This window comes from Paroedura picta, chromosome 7 (genome assembly GCF_049243985.1).
Source record: "Paroedura picta isolate Pp20150507F chromosome 7, Ppicta_v3.0, whole genome shotgun sequence".
Lineage (NCBI taxonomy): Eukaryota > Metazoa > Chordata > Lepidosauria > Squamata > Gekkonidae > Paroedura > Paroedura picta.
This window is the reverse complement of record NC_135375.1, coordinates 114656773-114677622: the sequence shown is the minus strand read 5'-3', so window position 1 is coordinate 114677622 and position 20850 is coordinate 114656773. Positions and strand designations below refer to the sequence as shown.

At 48.1% G+C, this 20850-nt stretch overlaps 1 protein-coding gene across 2 annotated transcripts in view; it reads left to right on the top strand.

Moving 5' to 3' along the window:
• The window catches only part of MYOZ1 (myozenin 1), a 54753-nt gene extending 34211 nt beyond the window's left edge, over nt 1–20542 (top strand). For both annotated transcript variants that reach the window (XM_077346067.1, XM_077346066.1), the window contains 3 exons: nt 11556–11832; nt 15014–15179; nt 19918–20542. In XM_077346067.1, coding sequence (XP_077202182.1) covers nt 11556–11832; nt 15014–15179; nt 19918–20149 — 675 coding nt within the window. In that variant the 3' untranslated portion in view covers nt 20150–20542. The remainder of the gene's footprint in view (nt 1–11555; nt 11833–15013; nt 15180–19917) is intronic.
• Nucleotides 20543–20850: the final 308 nt, after the last annotated feature.

Below are 20850 nucleotides of genomic sequence, written 5' to 3'. Positions count from 1 at the left end.
GTGTGTGTTTTTTTTTACCGCAACTTCTAGAGCAGGGGTAGTCAAACTGTGGCCCTCCAGATGGCCATGGACAACAATTCCCTGGTGTTTGCTGGCAGGGGCTCATGGTAATTGTAGTCCATGGGCATCTGGAGGGCCGCAGTTTGACTACCCCTGTTCTAGAGTGACTGTAACTCCAGAAGTGTTAATAACATAGACAGTAAGCATTTTGGGAAGCTCTTCATCAGGGTGGTCAAAATAGAAACACACATGGTCATCTCAATCATTCCCTCCAGAGCATACCAAAAGGAGCTCACGGTGTCCCCCACCAGCCCAGGAGGCCCCCCTGCCCCAGGGATGCCTGGGCCTGATGAGGCCAAGCAGTTCCCTCTGCTTGGGACAGATCAGCTTACAGGGCTTGCTTCTCCTGGAGCACATATAGAATGCGGGGACTGAAGAGAGCCCAAGGGCCTGGCAGCAGCTTCTGGGACTCTGCCACTGTGAGGCCTCCAGGCCAAGGCTGCTGAAGAGCGCTCCGGTCCATCCCTCCTGCTGCCACTGAAGGCACGAACCAAAGCTGGAGGTGCCCTTCAGACAACTGCTCTGTCAGCTGGATTCCAGGAGCCGGGCAACCTATTTTGGGGGAGGGGGGGGATCCAAATGACTGGCAATTCTATTTTATTAATCAGAGAGAGAGAGAGATGAGGGGGGGAATGTTTTCAATTAAAATTAAAGCTTGACCAATTACTTAGTTTTAATTGAAATTTGGATTTTTATTCATTATTAATTTTAAAAACTCCTACAATTTTCTGATCTGCTAAGATGCACAGACAAAACATTCACCTTGAGTCCCAGGCTTTCTGGTTCCCTGCAGGTCACATCTGGCTTGTGTGTCTTGGGGAGAGGGAGCCGGCTTCCACGGCTGGAGACACTCAGCAGGGGTTTGCCCTTGCCTGCCTTTGCCAGCTGTGATGGTCTCCCATCTGAGCACTAACTAGGGCTGACCTACTTACCTCCCAAAATCCCAGGAGCTGGCAGGGTTGTCAACTTCCAGGTGGGGGCTGAATTTCTCCCAGAAGTACAGATGTCTCCAGACTACCAGTCTCTGCTTTGGATGACATCCCATCCCAACTGATATTGCTCCCTAAATTCCACCTTCCCTGGACACTGCTTCCAAATCTCCAAGAACTTTCCTAGCCTTAGTGAGCCATTCTAACTGGCATGTCGGAGAACCTAGAGATGTGTAGCCTACCACGTGCCTGCAGTTAGACAGGACAGGAGACGTGTGAAGGCCCAGCCACCTCTCGGAGTGACATCCCATTGACTCATTCATTCATCAGGGCACTAATAAGCTCAGAAGTGTCAAAGTGGCTTTTTAGGAAAGCAAGGGTGCATGGTGTTCGCCTTATCTGCTTGCTCTGCCTCCTGCCAGGGAACTGTAATTACCTTACAGTAGCAATAAGCCTGCAGTTGGGCCATAAGTGCTCAAAAAACTGGAGAGCTTGCAGAACCCTTGACCATCATCTTTAGGACATCTTGGAGAACTAGCGAGGTGCCAGAAGACTGGAGGAGAGCAAATATCATCCCAGTCTTTAAGAAAGGGAGGAGAGATGACCCAGGAAACTGCAGGCCAGTGAGTCTGACTTCAGTTGTAGGAAAGATAATGGAACAGATTTTAAAGGGGGCGATTTGCAATCATCTGAAGGACAATTTGTTGATCCAGGGAAGTCAGCACAGATTTGTCTCCAGCAGGTCCTGCCAGACCAACCTGGTTTCCTTCCTTGACTGACTGACAGGCTTATTAGAACATGGAAACTCAGTTGATGTTGTTTACCTTAATTTCAGTAAGGCTTCCCATAGTATTCCGATGGGCAAATGGGAGGGCTGTAGACTGGATTTTTGCATGGTGAGTGTTTTGTACGTGGCCAGGATCCTACGGAGGAGCAAGCATATCGTCTGAGGTAGGATAAGTCACCAACAGGTTCTAACAGTCATGCTCCAAGGATTGCCGCTGTGGGATCCAATCAGTGGGATCTGGCCAATAGCACAAGGCCATGGCTGTTCCCTTTGTCTTGTTTGTGTATATAAGTTGGGGTTTTCTGGAGGGTTTTTCAGTGTGGTCTTGATACAACTTGTATCATATTCTAGCACCAGTAAGGAGCTGTAACAATTCCAGTGTCTGTGGTTCTTTACTCACAAGATCCACCATTGGCGACAAGGATGGGATTGTGACACCAGGCATGCTGCCCTAGTAATCATCCTTCGACTAGAATCACTGCAGATGCAGAGCCCTGCCATCTGGACAAACCACCGCCATGGAGCCCTGCCATCCTAGGAGGGACAAACCCCGGAATTAACTGGTGCAGAGCCCTGCTGCCATGGAGGGACCGTCGACCCACTGAAATCACCTTCAGTGCCTGACCGCAAAGGATGGGACTGTCTGATAGACTGAACATGCTGCTCAGATAGCAGACTCAGACTTATGGAAGCAACATGGCTCCCCGGGGTCATCTTTGATCTGAGTCAACCAGCCAAGTGGGAGGCTTACATCCTGATGGGGCAGTTCCACTTCCTCACCCACGACATCACAGAACAAACTACACAGCACAACACATTACTGGATGTCTGCGGCCTGGTCACATTTGAACTTGCCCAAGACCTGACGACTCCCAACAGCCTCTAGACCATCTCTTTCAACATGCTTATTGGTAAACTGAATGACTACCTGAGCCTGACACCCAACACTGTCACAAAACCATCACACTTTCTACAAGAATCTGCAGTGGATGAGTCGGCAGTGTTCATTGCTGTCCTCCAGAGCACAACAAGATTCTGCAACTTCTGTGACATATAGAATCATAGAATCCTAGAGTTGGAAGGGGCCATACAGGCCATCTAGTCCAACCTCCTGCTCAACGCAGGATCAGCCCTAAGCATCTTAAAGCATCCAAGAAAAGTGTGTATCAAACTCGGAGACAGGCAGCCTACAACAGTTCCCAGATTCCGTTGTCCCTGAGAGCTGGGGTGTTTTACAGCCCCAAGGTTAGAGATAACATTAACAAAACATTGGGCCAAGTAGGGCTTCAAAGGGAAGCTGACTTACCCTGCAGGAACAAAGAACCCATGAAAAAGAACAGGGGGGTGATCAGCCAGGGGAAAACGGGAGACATTGGCGTGGCACGTGACACCTGGGCCATGAAGGACCTGACCACACAGCATGTTCTGGGCTTTTGCTATGTGAGTACTGCAGGGACCAGTGCAAGAAGCAGATGTAGATGACTGAACGGTCCCTTCTGGGAAGGCTGTGCAGCCTGCTTGGCAGACACTGTGCTGTGGGGCTCCCTGCGTCCGGCAGCAGCATCACACAGCCTGCCTCCCATGCCCAAAGACCTGCTTCTGTGTCACTCCCTGCCGTTTGCCTCTGTGTCACTTCCTGCTTTTTGCTGCTCCCAACCAGGCCAGATGAAACCTTCCTAACGGGAATTCTCTTCCCCAAGCATCCCCCACCCCCACCCTGGGAACTTTAGCCTCCTGGTTCTTAAAATGGGAAGCTCATATATTCCGAGGGAGGGACGTTTCCCCCCCCCCCCCCCAAGCTCTGCCAGTTCAGTTGGCTGATGGCCGTTTGCCTAGCTAGCAATTTGAGTGACCCAATGCAAAGAGCTGGTCACCGCTGCAGGAACCATGGAGTGAAGTATTAGATAATTTTACCCCCCGCCCGGTGGGGGTTTCACTTCTCCTTGGCTATATTTAGCCGGCTGAACAGCTGGCCTTGGGAGCCCTGTTTACAGCTTCTCCTTGCTGCGTCGACCAGGCAAGCGGTCCTTGGAAACAGCAGCAGCAGCAGCACAGAGGGAGTGCGGCCCCCTGAGCACTTTGGGAAGCATGTACGATCGCTGCTGGTGCCAGAGGGACAGGCTCCAGGTTCAGCTTCAGCCCGGCTTAGAGCTGCCAGATCTGAGTTAGGAGATTCCTGAAGATTTGAGGGCAGAGGCTGGGAAGGGTGGGCTTTAGGGGGAAAAGGGGACTCAGGGGCTGATTACACAACAGAGTCTCTTATTCAAAGCAACTATTTCCTCTAGATAAGGTTGCCAACCTCCAGGTGATAGCTGGAGATCTCCCATTATTGCGACTGATTCCTGGGCAACAGAGATCAGTTCACCTGGAGAGCATCACTGGTGGACGCCTTGTAGGGTTGCTAGACCTCCCGATGGACAGAGGCATATAACCATCAATCTTAATTTCTTCCTGTAGTTGTTCTAAAGATTTTACTTTAAATTCTGTCTTTCCATCTTCTGTCAATTCTACCAATATCTCTTTATAGGTAAGCCATGATTCCTCTATACTTGTTTGAGTCCTAGAGAACAGTGGTTGCCAACCACCGGGCCGCGGCTCCCTCTCCCCCCCTCCCCCCCCCCCCGCAGTGAGAAATTTCCCAGGCTGCAAGCAAATCGGCCGCCATAGCGGCCTGGTAAGCTTCTTTTTGCGCGAGGGGAGGAAAGGGAAGCACGGCCGCCGGCACAAACACACATGCATGGCAGGTACGTGCATGCACGTTTGTGCCGTGCACTGCCGCAAACGCGCATGCACGGTAATTGAGTGCATGTGTGGATGTGCTGCACATGCATGTGTGCAAATGCGCATGGCAACACATGCATGCACGGACCTGCTGCACATGCGCTCATGTGTGAAATTGCCACACATGCTGGTGCAAACGTGCAGGTGCAAAGGTGCACACATGCAGGTGCAAAGGTGCACACGTGCAGGTGCATGCACAGCTATCAGATCGCCCTCCCCTACACCGGTCCGCAGCCTTTAAAAGGTTGCGGACCACTGCTAGAGAAGACAGTCATGATGGACTTTTATCTAATAATTTTGGCATACTTTCGCCATCCATTGTTTAATGCAAATCTAATATAGTTTGTTTGTTTGTTTGTTTGTTTGTTTGTTTGTTTTACTGCCCTCCCCTGAGGCTCAGAGTGGTTTACATAGAACTTCCTGGAACAGGAACAATACCAGTGGCTATAAACCAGTGGCTATAAATAACAGCAACAGTTAACAGTTATCAATAAAATTATAATATAGTAGAGCAATAGTGAATAGTAACAACTGAATACTGACAGCCCTGTGGTTGGATGGTTCAGGCAATGATTTTCATGGGAGGATGGCTTGGGGGCCCAGAGGAAGGTCATGGTTCTGGTTGACCTCAACCAAATGCCGGGCAGAGGTGCACCCTTTTGCAGGCCCTGAGGAATTGTTTTAGCTCCACAAGGACCCTGATCTCCTCTAGGAGCTCATTTCAACAGGTAGGGGCTAGGACAGAAAAAGCTCTGGCCCTGGTTGAGCTCAAGTGAACTTCCTTGGGGCCAGAGATCATTAGGCAGTTGTAGGTAGCAGAGGGGTGAAGGCAGAAAGGCGGTCTTTCAGGAACACTGAGCCCAGACCGCGTATGGCCTTGAAGGTGATTACCAGAACCATAATTATGATTTGGAATTCAACTGGTAGACAGCACAGTTGTTGGAGGATGGACCGAATGTGGGACCTCCAAGATGTTGCTGTGAGGATCCTGAATCATTATTATATTACTAGATATTAAGCCCGCTGTGGCCTGGCAGAAGGCTCCCTGGGCGAGGGGAAGCCGGCCGGAGGACTTACCGCTGGGGAAGGCTTCCTCCTCTGAGTGGTGACTCCCCGGCCGGCCCAGGCGAGGCCGGGCCAACCAGCCAATGGGGAGCCGCGCGGCTGCTTGGCCCTTGAGTGACACTCAGAGGGCCCAGTCAGGAGCCGCTTTGTGGCTCCTGATTGGGCCCTCCGCGTTTTTAGCCCGGACAGAGCCTGCCCTATCTCCTCCCCTTTAGCCCTTACTGCTTTATTTTATCCGCTCCACAGGAGCGGTTAAAGATTTTAAATAAAGGACATATAATTATGAATGGCCAATGAAAGATATAATTGTGAAATTTTCATTTCTAATAATAATTTTTGTGCATGTTGTACTAGAAAACTAAAGAACCTGATTTGTAGATGGTGACAGGTCTTTTCTCAAAAAATTTTTTTTGTCATTGTATGTTTTTTGTTATTAGGGGAGGTGTCTTTATTATTATTTTTCATTGGGGGTTTATTGTGGTGGTGTTAGTGGTAGTGTTTCATAGGTTTTATATCTTTTTTTGTTTTGTAAGATTTTCAATAATAATAACAAATTAAAGCAGTATTCTGGACCAGTTGTAGTTTCTGGATCAAGGCTAAGGGCAGGCCTGCATAGAGCAAGTTGCAGAAGTCCAATCTAGAGGTGACCGTCGCATGGATCACTGTGGCTAGGTGTTCCGGGGCCAAGGAAGGTGCTAGTAGTTTGGCTTGGTGAAGATAGCAGAATGCCAGCCCACGCTACTCTCATGATCTGAGCTTCCATTGAGAGTGATGCATCAAGGATCACGCCCAGGTTCCTGGTAGAATAAGCCAATAAAAGCTGCACTCCGTTCAGGTTGGGCTGGCACATTTCCTCGCTTGGACCCTTCCTGCATATCTTGTTTTCCTCTTTTCTAATTCTAGGACCTCTTATCTTTTTTTCTTCTCTTATATCATTAATCAGTATTTCCAATACCATGATGAAAAGTAGTGGGGAAAGGGGACATCCCTGTCTTGTCCCTCTACTTATTTTGTGACTAGGATTTATTTATCCACTAGCACATTGAACTTTGTATATTTCCCTTATCCATCCAATCCCACAGTCCATTCATTCTAATACTTCAAACATAATATTTAAATCCAAAGAATCAAAGGCCTTTTCTATATCCAAAAGTCTAAATGTTTATCTGGGTGGTTATGATAATATTCAATCACATTTATTAATGTTCTCCTGTTTTCTTTTATCTGTCTGTTTGGGAGGAACCCTGCTTGGTCTGCATGAATCAGATCTTTTAGTTTTAATTTTAATCTTTGGGAAATCATTGAAGTAAATAATTTATAGTCTATGTTAAGTGTGATAGGTCTAAATTCACTAATGTATGGTAAAAGTTTTAGGAATTAAAGTGATATTTGCTTCTATTAATTTGATATCCCATTGTTTTTTATATTATTCATCATTCTACACAATGGATTAGATCAGTGGTCCACAACATTTTTGGGGTTGCGGACCGGTGAGGGGGAGGGCGATCTGGGTGCCGCACATGCGCGGCAGCCCCTGCGCAAACGCGCATGCACGGACCTGCCGCACATGCGCATTTGCGACCCTGGTGGGGCCACAAACGCGCACATGCAGCAGGTCCGCGCATGCACGAAACTGACATGCTTGCATGCCTGTGGCCCCACCGGGTGCAAACGCGCACGCACAGACCTGCTGCGCATGTGCATTTGCACCGCCGCACATGCTGGCAGCCGCGCTTCCCTCTCCCCCTCCCCTCCAGCAGAAAGAAGCTTGCCGGGCCACAAGCTTATCAGCCGCTTTGGCAGCCGATTTGCTCGCGGTCTGGCGAGTTTATCGCTGGGGGGGGGGAGAGAGAAGCAGTGGAGAAGCAGTGTCTGGATGGCTCAGTCAGAGTCGCTTGAAACTCAATTTCTCCAAGATGGAGGTCCTGAGGCTGGGTAGAAGGGGGCAGGATCAGGAAGTGCACCTAACCTCCCTGGATGGGGTGCAGCTAACGGCTGTACCTACCACCAGAAATGAGGTGTGTATCTTTGACGCCTCCTTATCTATGGAGGCACAGATCATGAATGTAGCCCAAGTGGTGTTTTACCATCTGCCCCAAGCTAGGCTGCTAGTGCCGTACCTGTCCCCAGAACACTTGGTCACAGTGATCCATAAAATGGTCACTTCCAGGTTAGACTTTTGAAACTCACTTTATGCAGTTGGTGCCAATGCGGCTTCTCGAGGTCATCTTGGAGGGCCCATATCCAGCCTGTACTGAGGCAGCTGCATTGGTTACCAATTAGCTTCCGGATCAGGTTCAAGGGTTTGGTTCTTACCTTTAAGGCCATCTGCAGCCTGGATCTCACAGAGGGACCACTTGTCTCCTTATGCCCCCCATAGGGCTCTTTGCTCTGCGGGTTTGAATGTGCTGGTTGTCCTTGGTCCCTGGGTGGTACGACTGGCCTCAACCAGGGCCAGAGTTTTTTCAGTTCTGGCCCCAATGAGCTCCTGGAAGAGCTGAAGGCCCTGATGGAACTACCACCATTTGGCAGGGCCTGCAAGGTGGAGCTCTTCCACAAGACATTTGGTTGAGACCAAGCCAGGAAGATTAAGTCCTTCCCTATAGGGGAAGGCTCCCATGTGCAAAACATCTGGGCATTGGATACCTCTCCTGAGAGTGGTGGTGGTGGATTACTGTCATTAGGCATGGACGGGAGGGAAGGATATAGATTAGATTTTGCTGCCAATATTGTTTATGTGGTTTTATTGATTTTTACTGTAAACCGCCACAAGCTGGCAGGGTCTGGCAGTGGTGGTTAATAAAAGCATGGATGGATGGATGGATGGATGGATGGATGGATGGATGGATGGATGGATGGATGGATGGATGGATGGATACATGCATGCATGCATGCATACATACATACATACATACATACATACATACATACATACATACATACATACATAGAGAGGCAGGCAGGCAGGCAGGCAGGCAGGCAGGGACCATGTTTTCTGTCATCCAGTTCCTCTCCTTATTTGGGACCTGGCCTCTTTCTCTTTTTCACATATATGCCCACACAACTTTAAAGGAGGCTCTCCAATCTCATCAGCATTCTTTTCAACTTAAGTAAAGTTTGTCAGTCTGTACTAGTTCAGAAACAAGCAGCCTCTAGACCAGGGGTAGTCAAACTGCGGCCCTCCAGATGTCCATGGACTACAATTCCCAGGAGCCCCTGCCAGCATTCGCTGGCAGGGGCTCCTGGGAATTGTAGTCCATGGACATCTGGAGGGCCGCAGTTTGACTACCCCTGCTCTAGACCTTCCCTCCGTAAGGCATCTGTGGGTAGGGACCAGGAAATGGCGACTCCAAACGCAGTTCATACACTTGAGGCGGGTGGAGGCGAGTATGATCTACCTCTTACCTCTCTGCAGTATTCCCACTCTTCTGGACTTGTCCAGATGTCCAGCCACTGCTTGAAGACTGCCAGCAGGGGGGAGCTCACTATCTCCTTAGGCAGCTGATTCCACTGCTGAAGTAGTCTGAATGTGGAATTCCCCCCTCATATCTACCTGGTACCATTCTACAAGTAGTTTAAACCCATTACTGCGTGTCCTTTCCTCTGCGGCCAAGAGGAACCACTCCCTACCCTCCTCCAAGAGACAGCCTTTCAAATATTTAAAGAGTGCAATTATGTCCCTTCTCAACCTCCTCTTCTCCAGCCTGAACATCCCCAGGTCCCTCAGCCTTTCCTCCTAGGGCTTGATCATCCTCATCACTTTCTTCTGTACCCTCTCAATTTTGTCCACATCCTTTTTGAAGTGAGGCCTTTGAAACTGCACAAAGTACCTTCTTTGCCTTCTTTACCACTGCATCACACTTCCTGCTCATATTTAGCTTATAGTCCACAAGTACCCAAAAATCTCACTTGCACACACTGCTATCCAGAAAGTATCTCCCATCTGAACAGGCAGAGAGGGCTGGGCACCTGGATTGTCTGCTCTTTACAGAAGTACTGTTAGTCCAACCGGGTCCCATCAGGCTGTCTCTGCCAGGTACTCTGACATGTCTGTTGTTGTAACTGGGCTGGCTCTCCCCTCGGGCCAGCCAGCTCAGACCTTACCCAAGCCCTGTTAAACTTTCCTAGGAACCTGTGTCCTCTGACATCTTCCAAGGCCTCCAAAACATCAGTGGATGACTAACCACTTAGGTGTGGAGAAAAACAGAGACACCCTTGTATTTCTGTGGCTTCCCTGTTCCCACACTAATAACTGCTTTCATGTACTCACACAAACACACCATTCAAACATTTCTAAATCTTAAGCTTCCTGCTGTGTACTGTATTAATTGGATGTACAACACAGCCTGTCATGAGTCAGTTCTTGTAACAAATTAGTAAACCAATAACAAGTTTCTGCTTTTTTTTTTAAGGATAAAGAATGCAACCCAGAGTCACACCCTTCTTTGTTGTTGTTGTTAGGTGCGAAGTCCTGTCCAACCCATCGCGACCCCATGGACAATGATCCTCCAGGCCTTCCTGTCCTCTACCATTCCCCGGAGTCCATTTAAGTTTGCACCGACTGCTTCAGTGACTCCATCCAGCCACCTCATTCTCTGTCGTCCCCTTCTTCTTTTGCCCTCGATCGCTCCCAGCATTAGGCTCTTCTCCAGGGAGTCCTTCCTTCTCATGAGGAGGCCAAAGTATTTGAGTTTCATCTTCAGGATCTGGCCTTCTAAGGAGCAGTCAGGGCTGATCTCCTCTAGGACTGACCGGTTTGTTCACCTTGCAGTCCAAGGGACTCACAAGAGTCTTCTCCAGCACCAGAGTTCAAAAGCCTCAATTCTTAAGATCATGGAATTCCATAGATTTAGAAAAGTGAAGCTGTTTCACAATGCTAGATCCACAGTAGGTCAATGTTGTACTTAATATAGAATGACTCCTGCTCAAGCAGAGTTTGGGTAGTCAGGGAATAGATAGAGAGGAAGAGGCAGAGAATCAACCTTGGTCAGTCCTACAGTGAAGAAGGATAAACTTATGGTTTCTGTTTGTAGATCTGGGGAGAGAAAGGAGAGGTGGCTGAGTTTCCCCCTTCCATTATCCCTGCTGCTGTCAGGCTGCATTCCCTGTTCACCCATCTGAGCCCCCCAACTCAGGAGCCAGGATGGCGAATGCGCTTGTTTCTCCAGGCATTCTTAAAGACAGCACGGCAAGACTTCCCGAACTGTCTTGAGAGACATCTTTAAAGAAGCATGTTAAACCAGAAGACAAGGAGCACTAGCTCAGTGGTATCATGACACCCACCATTTCCTTATTCTCCAAGACCTCTCTTCACCAAGGCAAACCACCAGTCCATGTTTCCTTCCACTTCCTCAGAGCAGCAGACCCTTCAGAATAAGCCAAGAGGCACCACCATTGTGTCTGCAAGAAGCACCCATCTGGAAAGAGCTGCTTGGATTGGAAATTCACACTTCTGCGTCGCCATTTTGTGGTGGGCCATGTCTCATCCCCCAGCCTGGCATTAATCTTATGGTGGTGTCCATGCCTGAAATTCCAAAACTGCCCACTGGCTCAACAAGGTTTGGGACCTTATGGCTTCCATGCTAGGACCCTGAGGCAGATGAAAGCATGGGACTCACTTTTAAATAATAAATATTTTACTAGGTTTACACTGAAAATACATTTAAGTTTTATTTTAAACCATTTTGAACCGCAAAGAAAAACAGGTTATAAATGTTTTAGTAAAATAAATACATGACAAATAAATGCCAACTAGTTGTGATTTCTGAGACACTGGTCCAGCCTGGCCCCAGCACAAGCCGCCAGAACAAGTCTGCCAGGAAGAAGGGCCAGGAGGCTGTCTCTAAAGCCCTGTGTGCAGATCCTAATCCCAATTAATAATCTCTCTCTCCCCCCTCCCTCTCTCTCTCTCTCTCTCTCCCCCCCCCCCTCAGGATAATTTTCAGAGGTTCATCCCATCGATGGGGGGACATTATGGGATGGATGCTCACAGTTACTCACACAGTGGAGGGAGGATGGTGAGCGGCATAACCGTGGGGCCGTATGGATCCAGCAAACTGCAGTTCCCTCCCAACCCTCCTCCAAAGCCTGGGAGCAAAGGTGGACCTGGAGGAACGGCAGTCGGGGGGACGGGAACTGGCCACCCCGAGGGCACTGCTGGCACAGGGGGAGGAGTGGACGGTGGAGGAAGTGAAAACACCAGTGGAAAAGGCAAGTATTGCTGCATGTTCATCAAGGAAAGATTCAGAGAGGAAAGAGGTCAGGAGCTGACCTGTCCCTCCCAACAGATGGGTCCCAACAGAGCAAGATAGAACATGAATCCCGTCCTCTACAGAATTTCCCATGCTCTGGATACTCACAATAGTCGTATTCGTAATTTATACTGCCAGACATCGCAAAGGGAGATGAATGAAAAAAAATCATCTAAAGCAGTGGTCCCCAACCTTTTTATCACCGGGGACCAGTCAACGCTTGACAATTTTACTGAGGCCCGGGGAAGGGGTAGTCTTTTGCTGAGGGACGCCATCGCCGCTGCTTGAGCCCCTGCTCCACTTGCTCTCCCGCCAGTGCCCCTGACTTCCCACTGCCCACTGGGGGGTGCTGCCAGCAGCAGCTGCGCAGTGCCACTCTGAGGGGGAGCCCCAGCCATGGTGGCCGCTGGAGAGCACCAAAGGTGAACCGGCGGCAGAGTGGCAGGGAAGCCCCCGAGGCAGCAGCCGGGGAGGAGGATGAGGAGGAGCCGCAGCCCGGTACCGACTGATCCATGGACCGGTCCCGGTCCCCGAACCGGGGGTTGGGGACCACTGATCTAAAGAATACTTTTCAGAACTTTTCAGAAATGATGTCTTGCTCAACATGGGCCATCAGAAAACAACATACAGAAATCCATATGAAGTAGCACTCTCTAAAACATTCATAGTCATAATTCCAGTTACATTAGGCCTGTGGGCTGAGGAGCCAGCCCCAAGACGTAGGTGACTCATTTGTCAGCATTTAGGGTTCCATATTGGCTGGATTTTCTAATGAATGCTACCTCAAAACCTAATCCTCAACTCAGAGGATTTCATAATTTTATTCCAGCAATAACAAATGTGCCATAGAATACAAGGTAGAAATGCAAGGTAAGCCTGGTTGTCATCACCAGAGCAAGAAGATAGCTGCTAATGCTCACCTAACTTATCCCCAGAAATTTCAACATGGTTTTTAAAAGTTCCATTCAGTTGAATATTGGAGCCAATATAGAAAACATGTGATTAAAAATTCAATTCACCCACCAGCACTAACACGTAATAAAGCAGTGGCCAAAACATCATACCCAAGGATTTTTACGTCATACAGCAAAACATATTCTGATGTGCACTGGATCAAGTTGGGTAGCTGTGTTAGCCTAGAGCAGTAGATGAGAGCAAGAGACCAGTAGTACCTTAATGACTAACAAAATTGGTGCCGGGGGAGGAGCTTTTGGGGGCCACTGATCACTTCTCCAAATGCAGCTGGAATGTGGGTCCATCTGTCCTTGCATCTTGCAGGGCAGAGTGATTTCAGATGCTGAATGACAACAGCAAGCAAAGAACAGTGGGAAAGGACAGTAAGCAGGCTTGACTGGACTAGGTGTGATGTGCAGAGGAGTCTTCCCACAGTTTTTCTATGGGAGAACATTTTAACCTCCCAGGAAATTCAGTTGCTGACCTAAATGTAACAGGTCTCTGGCAAGAGAGAATGCTGAAGTGCAACTGGTCATGAAGGTCAAGGCAATGCATTCTCCTGGACCAAATCGAGACCCAGGTTTCCTGACACATTACCAACAGTGTTTTCTTTACACCCATTTTCCCTCTGGGTATCACACCTAATCCAATCAAACCTGCTATTGTCATTCAGCCTCTGAATCACTCCTCTGTCTGAGATGGATTCACATCTGAGCTGTATCTGAAGAAGGGAGTAATGACTCACAAAACCTCTCTTTGCATAGTGCCATTCCTTGTCAGACCTTTCTTGTCTTGTATTACTCCAGTATTTGCTAAAATGTTTTGGATTGTGAAAAACCTACTACATTGCTGTGAACAAATGATGTCTACGTGTAAAAAACTGGACCCAGATTATTAATGCTGTGCACAGTATTTGGCCATTCTTTTCTCTCTCCTTCGGTATAAAAATTGAATTTCATTGCAAGAAATCCTTGGCTTTCTTTGGCTGTTTTTTTCCCCTATCATTTTGCCCAAAGAACTTTCTATAAATATATTTGCCTCACTTCAAGCATGCAAGTGACAGTTAGAGCGGTTCCTCAGTGGAACAGGTTTTCTCGGGATGTGGAGCGTTCTCCTTCTTTGGATGTTGTTAAGCAGAGGGTAGATAGCCATCTAAACAAAAAGGCTAATTCATAGAATCATAGAATCATAGAGTTGGAAGGGACCCCTGGGTCATCTAATCCAACCCCCTGCACCGTGCAGGACACTCACAACCTTATCGCTCATCTACTGTAACCTGCCACCCCCTTGAGCCTCTCTGTCAGATGGCTATCTAGCCTCTGTTTAAAAATTTACAAAGATGGAGAACCCACTGCCTCTTGAGGAAGCCTGTTCCACTGAGAAACCACTTTAACCACTTTAACCACTGAGAAACCACTTTAAGAACTTCTTCCAGAGGTTTAGATGGAATTTCTTTTGAATTAATTTCATCCCATTCATTCTGGTCCCTCTGGGGCAAGAGAGACCAATTCTGCTCCATCCTGCATATGGCACCCTTTTAAATACCTGAAGATGATTATCAAATCCCCTCTCAGTCGTCTCCTATCTAGGCTAAACAGACCAAGATCCTCCAACCTTTCTTCATACATCTTGGTCTCCAAACCCCTCACCATCTTTGTTGCCCTCCTCTGGACATGTTCCACTTTGTCAACATCCCTCTTCAACTGGGGTGCCCAAAACTGAACACAGGACTCCAAGTGAAGCCGAACCAGAACAGAGTAAAGTGGTACCATCACCTCCCCTGGTCAAGATACTCCATTTGATACAGCCCAAAATCCCATTTGCCTTTTTAGCCACCGAGTCACACTGCTGACTCATGTTCAATGTGTGGTCTACTAAGACTCCTAGATCCTTTTTGCACATACTATTGCCAAGACAAGTCTCTCCCCATCTTATATTGGTGTATTCGGTTTTTCCTACTTAAATGCTAGTGAATTTAAGCAGATTAATTCTGTGAACTTAAGCAGATTGTGAGTGGGTGGGCAGAAGGGATTGTGTAGGTGTCTGGCTCTTGTGGCCATTTCCTGCATTGTTCAGGGGGTTGGACTAGATGACCCTGTAGACCCCTTCATACTCTATGATTCTATGAAATAGAGAAGACAATATTTGCCCCTCTTAACCTATTCTTTGCCATCCTTTTAAAACAGGTGACAATAAGGCTGGGAGTGGGAAACACATCTCCATTTTCAAGACCTATATCTCTCCGTGGGAAAGAGCTCTTGGCCTCACCCCTCAGGAAAAAAGTGAATTCACTATTGATCTCTTGTCATATGGCTCCAGAGCAGATCTCTGCTCTTACAAATCTTTTAACAGGTAAGGAAGCAAAATGGATAGATTAGTTGAGCTTGCTGGAGAGACCTGGGTTCACGTTCACACTCAGCCTGGGAGCTCATGGATCAACCACTCTCTTTCAATCTAACCTACTGTGAGGTTCCAGTCGACATTCCCAATAAGCAGACAGATACCAGCCCCACACACCCCATTTCACCCTCAGTGAAATCATTTCTCCCCTCCCCTACTAACAGCCTAAGCAAAACGTTAACACATAAAATAGAGTTATAATTAGGGTTGGCCGCTTCAGACGCCGAAGCGCCCAACCCTAGATATAATGGTCATGGCAAAAGCTTGGTTTGACACCCGGCCTCTCCAAGACACCTATCCCCCCCTCATTTTCAGGGAGCAGACTTAATGGGGTAAATACTGTGGAACACTCATCTGCATTCCCATTCAGTCTTGGGGAACACTTTCCAGTTCACAAGGTACTGAAGTTTGTCTTGATGCATTCAAGAGTCCAAGATCTTACCCACCTCGTAGGGTGTATATTCATCACAGGGATGGGATCCTCAGGTGCAGGATGCCTGCCAACCATCCGGGAGCAGGGCACATTTAAGCAGGCTGTAGTGGAAAACAGGGTGCACATTTTTGTAAATTGTTGGGACTTTAACAGTCACTCTATTTATTATATTTGTCACCAAGAATGGACCCATGAAACACTTCCCAACTTTCCTGGATGGCTGGAGACACTTAAGATGTTCATTGGAGAAATTCACTTGATCTGCCAGCTGGGAAGGCAGCGCAAGGGTCCACTTTTTATCCTTTCATAGATTGTACACTTCCTTAGCATAATCTAGAGCAGTCACTAAATAGGACCAATGCTTTCTGATGCAGTAAGCCCCCTCACGTAAGTCCGTTGGGCTGTCCAAAGCCTTCTCAAAGAGACACAAGGGTTTCATTCCCACACCATACACCACTCCAAAAGGGGACATCCCTGTGCTTTGATGTATCACATTATCATATGAATATTCAGAAATGGGAGGAGCTCCTGTTGATAATTTATAAAGTATCTGAAAACCCCTCTCAGCTTGGGTGTTCATTTCTGACTCAAGCTTTGCGCAATTCCCAACAGTTGCAAGAGCTCCTTGAACTGTACGCTGGGGTTTAAGATTATTTTGATAGGCGAAGAATGTGATCTAAATATATGCTGTACAAACATGGAGGGCAGTTTCTGAACAATGGGGGGGGGAGACATAAGGCCCAAAATGGGCCTGTTTAGAGAACAAAACTGCAACTACCCAAATAGCTGTTTTGCCCTGACTAGGAGGCGGATGAGTCATAAAATCCATAGTGATGACAGTCCATGAGAAGGTAGGCATCTCCAAGGGTTTGATGAGACCAGGGGGCTTGTCCTTCAGCGTCTTCAAGGTTAGGCAAGTCACACATCCTTGAACATAAGTTTCAATGTCTTACCTCATTGCAGGCCACCAGAATTGCCTACAAGAAAGTGCCAAAGAATCCAGGAGCTTTTCTGTCATGACATAACTGTAGAAACTGCTTCCTGGCAGCTATTGGCACATGCAACCGATACCCTTTGAAAAACAACCTATCCTGCTCCACAAGGTCTGTCTTAAGTTCCAGGAAGTCAGGATTGGCCCCCCAATACACCTGAAGCCAACCAGGAGCTTCTCTCACTGGAGCCTTTCCTGGGGGGAGACCCCTTAGTTTCCTTTTGCTCTTTGTTACAACAAGAACTCCCACTTGTTGTGGGGAGAAAAGAGTTTCCACAACTGCCTCCCATTGGGTTTCATGCTGGGAAAGATGGGACGATGCATCAGCCAGGAAGTTCTGCTTTCCAGGCAGATATTTCATAGTAAAGAGAGCCGAGAAAAGAATTCTGCACAATGCACTTGCTTGGTGCTCAGTTTGCAGGGCTGCTTAAGGGCTTCTAGATTTTTTGTGCTCTGCCCATACCTTGAAATAGATTTCCCCATTTTTAAGCCATTACTGCCAAGTAGATACGGTTAATTTGATGGCAGAAGCTTCCTTCTTCCAAATAGCCCAGTCCAGTCCGTGTTGTTTAACTTTCTAGACAGGTAAGCATATAGATGAAGGCATCACCCCGCACCATGCTGTAGTGTAGGAGAACTGTGCCCATTGCCACATCACTTGAGTCCACTTAGACAATGAACTGCTCTCAGGGTTGGTATGTTAGAGCAGAGGTAGTCAACCTGTGGTCCTCGAGATGTTCATGGACTACAATTCCCATGAGCCCCCTGTTAGCGTTTGCTGGCAGGGGGCTCATGGGAATTGTAGTCCATGAACATCTCGAGGACCACAGGTTGACTACCCCTGTGTTAGAGGATGAGTTGAGTGGTGAACTTCTCTTTGAGTTAATCAAAAGTCTTTCAGCACTCATTGCGACCCTGCGATTTAGAGCTGGGTTTCTGTGCCCCCTCCCTTCTCTTTCATTTTTATTCTCCTTGTAGAATTCCCGTTTTGGGAGTTTGGTATATAGCTGATTGTCCCTCAACAGTTTGAAGACTGCCCTCACTAAAGCACTCCTTTGAATAATAAATCATGCAACACTTTGTCGATGAAGTTCATAAACACCCTGGGGGCTCCACACAGCCCTGTTGGCAGCTCTGTTGGCAGTAATGGATCGAAACAACATGTGGGACAGTACTGGCTAGATATCAGGGGGGAGAGTTCATAGTCAGAATATGTCAGCAGTGGAATGGGCTGCCTAAGGAGGTAGTGAGCTCCCCCTCACTGGCAGTTTTTAAGCAGTGATGAGACAGATACTTACCATGGCTGTTTTAAGCTGATCCTGCATTGAGCAGGAGCTTGGACTTGATGGCCTGCATAGCCCCTTCTCACTCTAGGATTCTGTTATTCAGATGGCATCACCAAATACTCAAACTGTCCCTGGGGGTATTGAAAGCAGTCTTCTATTCATGGTGTTTTATGCGAACTCTATAGTACAACTCCCTCAGATCCAATTTGGTAAAAATCTTCCCTACCTCCAAATGCCCTAGCAAGTCATTAATCAGGGAAGAAGGTATACGTTGGTGGTCGAAATGGCATTTAAACCTCTGTAATACATTCACAAACACAGGATTCCATCCGTTATCTTTGCAAACAACACTGTGGCTGCCACACCGGAGCAGGCTCCTCTCATCAAACCTTTACCATCTCTTTCAGGCTCATGACATAAAGCTGTGATAGGAGGTAACTTATTATATTCCCACTTTTCAAAGACATCACTGGTACTCCTTGGGACGCTCCCTTAGGTTCTTGGCTGCTACACCCGTTCAGCCAATTCCCCCTTGTGCCGACACCTTGACCTCATTGGCAGGAGACAGTTCAGCAGTTCAGCTAACAGGCTCCTGCAGTGGGAACTTCACCTGCAGTCTCGGAAAGCTAAGATTTGGACCCTCCACTCTACTCCCAGGTTTTGTTTCTCAAACCAGTTCAAACCCAGCACTAGGGAGAACTCCACTCCAGGCACCACCACTAACTGCATCCATCCCCAATGTCCATATCCACAGACTCTATTACCAGGATCACTGACCCCCCCCCCAGCCACATTCCCATCCAGTTGTGCAAAGGTCAAGTTCTTTTAGTCTCAGTTTTAGACCTCATAACACTGGAATTGATCAATGCCCAGGTACATCCAGAGCCCCATCAGGGAACCTGCTGCTGGGTGCACCCCACATTGCAGGACAGTTGTGAAAGGGCCAAATCAAGTGTTGCAAAGACCATGTGGTTGGAATGAGAACTGGTGACAAACTGGGTAAGGCGGTTTTGTGCTTGTAACTTAATTCCCAGGAATGCCTAGGACTGATTTGAATCAGGAATGTGATATGCAGAGAAAAGTGGCTTGCCTTGTACCATTACAACTGGGATTTTTTTTGTGATGACATCTGTACGTGCAATCTCCCCCAGCAGAGCAAATGTAGACTCATTGGGGGCCACAGAATGGTGTGTGCGGTGGTGTTTAAGCATTCTTCTTTTTGTGCCAAGTTTCCAATCAGATTGGACCTTCAAGTGCTAGGGAATTTACTTCTCAGCATGGAATTCTCAGCTCCTGTAGAGTCAACATTGCAAGTGTCTGCATTTAGACTTTGTAATGTGTGGATTACACAGCCTTACACAGCATACTGATTGGTGCTGGATCTCAGGATAACAGAACTGGAATAAAACAAAATTCCATATTAGAACAGAAAAAAAACTGAACGATTTAGTTTCATCAGAGAGTTTGCTACAGCTTGAACCTGTGGACATCTTTGGATATTTTGGTGCAGAGCGGTACGCATAGGCAAAAAATAGCTGCTGCAAGAGGTGGGGCCAGCCACAAAATGGCCGCTGCAGCTTACCTGCAGTCACACAGTGAAGATCTTTGTGATATGGTGGCAGCTGCTGCCAAAAGCAACCTTTATAAAAATTTCACAGCCAATCTAAACTCCAGGGACCACTCAGAAGGCTTGCTGTGTAAAAGTGCCACCTGGCCCCAGCCACTATCTGCAGCTAGAGCAGGGGTAGTCAAACTGCGGCCCTCCAGATGTCCATGGACTGCAATTCCCAGAAGCCCCTGCCAGCATTCGCTGGCAGGGGGCTCCTGGGAATTGTAGTCCATGGACATCTGGAGGGCCGCAGTTTGACTACCCCTGAGCTAGAGGCTTGCCTATCCATGAATTGGCCCAGTGGGGAATGGCCTTGAAGCATTATTTCCCCAAAACCTTGACTGCCCTTTCTCCTTTCCACTCTGCTCTAGAACTGCAGTTCCTTATGGGGGATATGAGAAGGCAATCAAGCTGATGACCTTCCAGATGCCGGAGTTCGATGCTGGTCCCTTGGCCCCTGAGCCTGTGGTTGTGTATAACCAAGAGGTCACCAACAGGCCTTCATTCAACAGAACCCCAGTCCCCTGGTTGGCTTCAGGAGAACCTGCGGAATACAGCATCGAGGTGAACGTGCCGCTGGCAGGAGAAACCGAAGAGTTATGAAGCACCCGCCCCGCCCTGCCCCCTGCCACCACTCCTTTCCACCAAACTTGCCTACTCACAGGTCTGTGACGAGAAACTGAACGTGTACTTCCTGGTCCAGAGATTCCTCCTCATCTTGGCTCTTAGAACAGCTGAGTCCCCAGTAGGTTCTAAAATTACTTTGCTGTGGCATTTATTCGTATCAGAGGAAAAGGAAGGAAAGCACTGGTGTGAGAAAGAAGGAAGGAGAGGATGAGCTAATGAATGAATGTGAGAGAAATGGCCCATCTATTCACCCACCAAGACAAAAAGACAGCCTTAGGAATGTCCTAAGATGATAAGGGCTGCCCGCCTGCTCTGTGTTGATCCTTCTTCTGTCATTTGGCAAAACAAAATAAAGTGTCTAGAAAGTAAGACCAGTCTCTCGGCTCTTGTGTGGCCTCTGCAGCAAACTCGGTTCCAAAGTCTCCTCTAAGCCATCTATGTGGCAAATAGCCCCTGGTGTCTGTGGGTGGGGGGGGGGGGTGGCACAATGAGGAACCCAGGAGGCTCCTGGCCATTCATGAGGCAGGAGTGGGCGGCTAGCGTTATCCTCCGGCTGCTGCCCAGAGTAGCAAGGCCTGTGGGCATGCCAGCACTGTCTTGCTAGGGCATGAAAACGATGCACAGGAGCCTCAGAAAGAAGGCAGCCTGGTTTACCTCAGGGCCAAAGATAGCATCTG